We start from the raw sequence: 6,405 nt of genomic DNA, 5'->3' as shown, positions 1-6,405 counted from the left end.
ACAAATTATCCGTTTTACATGAACGTGCAAAAGTGCACATTTGACCGGAAATATCAGGAGTACATGAAGAATCCTCGTTCCTCGTAATGCTGGATCGTTAACATGTAATGTGTAACGCAGCAACGATGGGAATTGGAATTGATATTTAAAATGCAATACATGTGGTTTGATCCAATAAAGTGTTAACATTTTAGATGAGAATTCATTAAATAATCAACATGCACAACATTAATGTTTTTAGAGGCTAGTAAATATATATTAGACTTTGATTTATCAATTTTTGATATTTATAAACTTTATATTTAGAGCACGCTATAAATCGCGCAACGTAATGCTGCAACTTTATTGTTGCTGTTACATTATGATATAATTATCCCTATTTTTATAACATGTAGTATATAAAGATATAGTCATATCTTATTTTAAAGATATAATAAGCACCTTGTTGTGATATTTGCAAATATCATTATCTGATTGTTTTCATTGTAGTATCATCTTATAATCGTACGGATACAATATTTACTTTACGTTGCTATTATTAGTTTGCAAGCAAAAGTGATCAAGTCATTATCGTAGAGTTTAACGCCGTTATCAGTTCGAAGATTTCCCAGACGCATCAAATATTGTAATAGGAGTGTATGAAGAACTGATAGGTTGTAATTGCACTTTATTGCATTTTGCGTTTATAAATACATTTGCCGCAAAATTTAGATATTCGGTCACTACAATAGTAAGTTGTTCATTACATAAACATAATTCTTTAAAGTCTTTTCAATTTACCTACTTGTATGTAAATACATGCAAATAATGTATTTAAGCACTCATGGATATTTAATTCATAGCATAATGTTGAATAATATGATATAATTGAATTAATTATTAATAATTACACATCGTTTTATTATACTAGAAACGCTTTTTTTTATATTTTCGCTAGCTTTTGTTGACTGTTACGTGTAACAATATTTACTTTGTCAAGTGCACTATATCAAGTGTTTCAGCTTTATGACATGCTATTGAAATAGAGGGTAAACATAATCGAGTTAACCATTTCAATTTATTCGTCGCATATTTAAACTCCAATTTGATGAAATCATGCCATTGCGTACGATGCGCCTGAATGCGCTTGAAATGCCCCGCTATTTGTTTTCCTTCCGATCATGATATACATTCACCACTCGCGAAATAACACGTCACGACGCATCGCAATTTAATCGGGCGTGAGAAGATCTCTAATCTTAGTTCGATGAATCCACGAACAATCTAATTATAGTATCGCCTTTTATGGTGTCTTCCTTACAAGCAGTACAACAAACGCGTGCGTACGCGCTAACGTACGTTCAAGATGTTACGTCTACTTCATTCAGAAGTTTTTGTCACCAACTCCGTCATCCCGACGAGAAAGTATTGACCATCTGACGTCAAGATCCCTCATGGTTTACCAGAAATCATTAGAATTGTTTTCAATTAACAGACACTGTTTTCGTGCTCGCTCATATACAGTGAAATCATTTTATCTCTGTAATGCAGTAAAGCACATTTTTATGGTATAAAATTGTTAAAAATTATACTGCGCGCGCATATACATTGCACTTTTTGGAATCCGTGTAACGAATCCCGAAATAGCGGATGCAATGAGCGTGAAGTCGATGCCTTTTCTTATAAATATTTTCAGCACCATTCTTTTCGCTTCCAAGTATAGCATCTCCACGGATCCTTTGGACAACAATCATTAAGGCCGTCACGAATGGGAAACCAATTATTTTAAGGATGACGAGTGTCGGTCACGGATCTCCAGTGATGCGTCTGATGACACGGTATTCCCATTTGATTCATAATGCAAATACGACGGTGTTTGCGTCTGAATAGCGCGCATGGCATCCGAGAGATTCCTGACGGAATTGCGCGTACTTCCGACGCACATGCAGACGCCATAAATGCGTGACGACAGGTACCGTTCATGTTTCGGGGAAAATATAAACGTTCATGAATGTGGGCGCAATCCGTGAAACTTAGCCAATAACCAAGAGATCATTGCTGTCTAAGTGAACACGTCACTTAGATAAATTTGGATAGCTACATAACATACTTCTCGTAACAGGATGACTATGAAAAACGTCGGTTTTCATTCAACAACATGTACACGTTAACATAATGGCCATTAGTATTCAAAGTATAAAAGCTTTGATTAAATGATTTGAATTTTTTTCAACAGCTTGAGAACAAATAATATACAAGAAGCTTGGTCAAATATGTGAAAAGCTTACAGTTTTATTTACAGATAATTTCCTCACTAGCTGAGAAGCGACACGTGCAAGAAGCGATTGCTCGACGAGTGCGGCATGCACCGAGCGACCGTTATACGTCAGAAGGCTCAGGCCATATCTCATATCAGTGTTATGAAGATGCGCTTGTAAAATCTGTCCTCACGCGTTTCGACGAAGGTGGCTCGCCTATGATTCTCGGGGTTCCACCGGGGAAACAGTAAAAAACTTAGCGGACAAAACCTTCGCAACCCCACCGTCTCTCCGCACGAGACGTCGAGCATACGTCGAACGTGCGTACGTACGTACGTTCGATTGTTTACACAATCCCATATATAAGGAGGAAGCACGGGAGTTTGACAATCTCAGTTCACGATCTTACGTCGATCAAGAACATTATTCGGTGCTATATCGGTGCACTTTCCGTTGAGTCTCGAGATTGCCCTTAAGTCTTGAAGAGCAGTCGCAAAGAAATTCGCGAGAATGAATTCAAACATGTTCCTTAAGAGGGTCTGCCTGATCGCAGTCATCCTCGCCGTTGCTGCGGCCGCTCCAAGAAGGACAGCCAGGTCGACGGTGCCATCGTGGCACCTGCCGTGCGGCGAAGATTTCGAGGTGGAAGTCGCGTCGTCGGAAAATCTCGAGGAGGAACTGAGGATCAGCCTGGAGAGCCTCAAGCTGCAGCATCAGCTGACGATGAACGACTACCTGAATCGAGACTACGACTACTTGTACGAGAGAGTCAGAATCGGCGTCCACGATCATCAGTACATACCTAATTGGGTGCCCGACAAGAAGGACGTGAATCTCGTACGGAGACTGGCGAGCGCAGATTCTCAAACGGTGAGTGCAGTCACTCGATTAATCGAGTCGTTTGTCTGGTACGTGTTTCGTGCTGCGAGGCCTAAGCTTGCCGTTGCTGTTGAGCGTTTCACACAGCGGTTCGTCCGACCATCAAGAGCTCTTAACACGAATACGCGGCACGAATTGCACTTGCGTATTTATTTCGCTGGTAAAAAGGTGCCGCAATCGTGGAACCCTCTTAGAAAGCCGCTTGATATTTTCTAAATTGGATCTCGTTTATAGGGTTTTAGATTCTACGTGATACCATATACATATACATATATGCATGTACATACACCGACGCGATAGTACTTATCACTGCAACTGTCGACTGCGTCGGCTCTCTCAGTCATGTTCTCTCTGTCGTACGTCCCTTCACCCGACATTCGTGACGTTATTCACCTCAGGCCGTTGATTTCTTCTCGATCATTAATATTCATCGCTCGTAACCATCGTTATCGTGTAGCAGAAATGAAAGAGCAACCCGGAGCAGGGCTCCACCGCGTGCAGGTGAGAGACGGGGAGCGAGCGCGCGGAAACGAGAGAGAGAGAGAGAGCGGAGCCTCGCGCCGTTGCAGGCTGCCGTCGCGTTTTCAGCGACCGGCCGGCACGCTGACCACCCGGTTGCAATTGATTAACGCAACGTTAAATAACAAATTTTAATGAGACGGTAATTATTATAAGGTAGCAGGCGAGCAGGAGCGAGCACGGTCACTCGTGCAGTGCGCGCGCAACGCGGTGGTACATATGCACTCATGTTCGCCGGATCGCGCGGCTGCGTAATCGCGCTCGTCTGCCTCCTCGATGCGAGCACGTTGATAACGCGGGCTGATATCGCAACCCGCGGTACTCCCCGGATGCCGGCATTCGGGGGGGCACGCAGCCCCCTTTCCGCCCGCTGCCACGCCCCGATCGCCACGGATTGCAGAAACATTGATCCGTGTTGTTGCACTTGTTGCGATTTTAGTTGCGCCTTTCCGGAAGGTGGGACTTTATGGAGGTAGGATTTAACTTAAGCGCTTCGCGACAATTAAGCCGCGCTTGTCGCGATGACGTAAACGGAAATTAGATTTAAAAATTCTCGATTATAAAATTCTTTTTCGACTTGCATTATCCACGATTCGCGAATTGCATTTCTGCGCAAGTTTTTGCTGAAGTCGTTATTAAATAAAACAGTTTTAGAACTGCATCGAACATCCATTTAAATGTTTTTCGGACTTTCTTAAGCTTACGTTTAAATTTGGTTTTCTTAATATATAAATATATAAACATATACACACAGGGTGAGGCAATAACTTTGTCCATCTCGAATATATCCATTATTGACTCACCCTATACATAAATTTAAAAGTAAATTGTTACAATTGCGCTATAGATAAGAATGACGAAGCTCATGCATGCAAAAGAATATGGGTAAATTTAAGTATAGATAACTTTAACTATCTTCGCTGGAGTTCCTCTTTGAATTCTTTAAACAGCACACTAAAAGTAGTAGTAGATAAAATGTTCATTAATATTCATGCGAGCTTGATAGAATAATTTCAAACGCGAACAATGTTTACAATTGACATTAACAGTTTCGTCAGCTATGTAAGAAAGGAAGTGATGCTATTAGCAATCGTGACTTATCTTTCTGTCAGTGTTTATTAATATCTTGAAGTCGGGGTCACACATATGAATGAATATTAACAGCAAGCTTAAGTACGAACAGTTTCCACGATTTGGATTCACATCCAACTATGGCCAAAACCGAAGCAATAATTTTGCAACAATGATCGTTTGCAGATCGTCAACCATTTCCCGAAGTTGCACATGGACCTCCAGAAATTCGCGGTGGCGTTTGAGGAGTTAATCGAGGACGAGATATGGGATACTCAGGTCCAGCAGGCTCTTAGGACGACCCAGTCGTACTTGATGATGATGTTGTGTGAGGTCGAGAGCAACATCCTCGCCCTGCCATCGTTGCAACTGCCGACACGTGTCGAAAGGAGCATTATGAGCAGCGTCGAACGAAACCCCGTCGATGACACGAGGAGGCTCGTCAGGGACTGGGGAGTTTTACTCAAATACCGGGATTATCTACATGCCTGGAGGCACGTATTCAAGTATTAGAGATAACGAAAGCAAGCAGTAGACTGTCGTCAGCAGGTCATCGATCATTCGCAGCCGCGAATGACACACGAAGACGCAACAGTCAGGCAGGCGGACGCGACTGATGTAAATTAATTTAGCACTTGCCGCGACTATTGCTACAAAAGCGCGTCTCTGTCTCTGCATGACGGTGCAGTTAACATTGAAGTCAATGACAATAATTGCCGGTCATGTAGCGAATGTTACGAGATCGGGGATTATGAATTCGCAGTTTCGCGAAAGTTTCCTAAATTGTTTATTGACGCGACTTATTTCTCGCATTTATATTTATACTCATTATTTATTGAAGTCATTACTGTCGATCAAATATTTATTCTTCGAGCTATTTATTCGAAAGTAGTATTTATTCTTACATATAACAGATGATTTATATAGTATTTTAATTATTTATAATTATTTATTTATTTGACTTGATAGTATCTTCGCAAACTATTAATAATGTATATCGTAGAAGATATCCTGCAACCACTATCAAGTCTTAGGAATCTATGGTTGCATTTTGTGATAGTCACACGGCGACAATCATTTGTTGTGTTTTTGTTACACAAGTGATCACTCGTAGTGATACATAAATTATGAAAGACATTATTTGTAGAAAAGAGACAACTTTTATTTCACACAGTATTATATATTTATTATTTAACTCAAGATGTAATATATTATACACTATATGGCCTAATAACTTATTTATCAATTTTATACAAATTATCACAATAAAAAATAATTTATTATATATTTTCGCAGTTTATTTATATCTTTATAAATTATTCAATTCCCTCTTTAGTCTTTATGAATCCTGTATTGCTGTAAGAGAAACATACGAAACGTCTAAACAGAAAAACTAAATATTAATCGTTATTTCTTATAAAGTTTAACGTTGCATCAGTATCACAAATATTTCGAAAAAGATATTGTATTGTATGAAAATGTGCAGAATTTAAAAACTGAAATTAACAAAATTCAATTATATTTTAATGGAATCGCTATTATTGGCATGCGATAAATGCTTTGGATTTTGTAAGGCAGCGCTACATTTGATAATATACTTTATTTGATCGATTGGAGTCCTCTATTTTATCGACCAAAGGCGTTTTTTTTTATTCACGCAGAATTATAAATTCTTTTCTAGAATTAAAATTTACATTTA

General features: G+C 39.7%; 1 protein-coding gene across 1 annotated transcript; it reads left to right on the top strand.

Moving 5' to 3' along the window:
• The first annotated feature begins 6 nt into the window (after positions 1-6).
• LOC113563615 lies at positions 7-5,878 on the top strand. Its single transcript, XM_026975454.1, has 2 exons — positions 7-3,107; positions 4,893-5,878. The coding sequence occupies exons 1-2, from the start codon at positions 2,748-2,750 to the stop codon at positions 5,217-5,219; spliced, it is 687 nt and encodes a 228-aa protein (XP_026831255.1). The 5' UTR covers positions 7-2,747; the 3' UTR covers positions 5,220-5,878.
• The last annotated feature ends 527 nt before the right edge of the window (positions 5,879-6,405 follow it).

Source organism: Ooceraea biroi, chromosome 2 (genome assembly GCF_003672135.1).
Source record: "Ooceraea biroi isolate clonal line C1 chromosome 2, Obir_v5.4, whole genome shotgun sequence".
NCBI lineage: Eukaryota > Metazoa > Arthropoda > Insecta > Hymenoptera > Formicidae > Ooceraea > Ooceraea biroi.
This window is presented reverse-complemented; position numbering and strand designations above follow the sequence as displayed.

Coding starts and splice junctions, on each gene's coding strand:
- LOC113563615 (XM_026975454.1), top strand. CDS start 2,748: ATGAATTCAAACATGTTCCTTAAGAGGGTCTGCCTGATCGCAGTCATC. Junction 3,108..4,892: donor CGAGCGCAGATTCTCAAACG/GTGAGTGCAGTC, acceptor GATCGTTTGCAG/ATCGTCAACCATTTCCCGAA.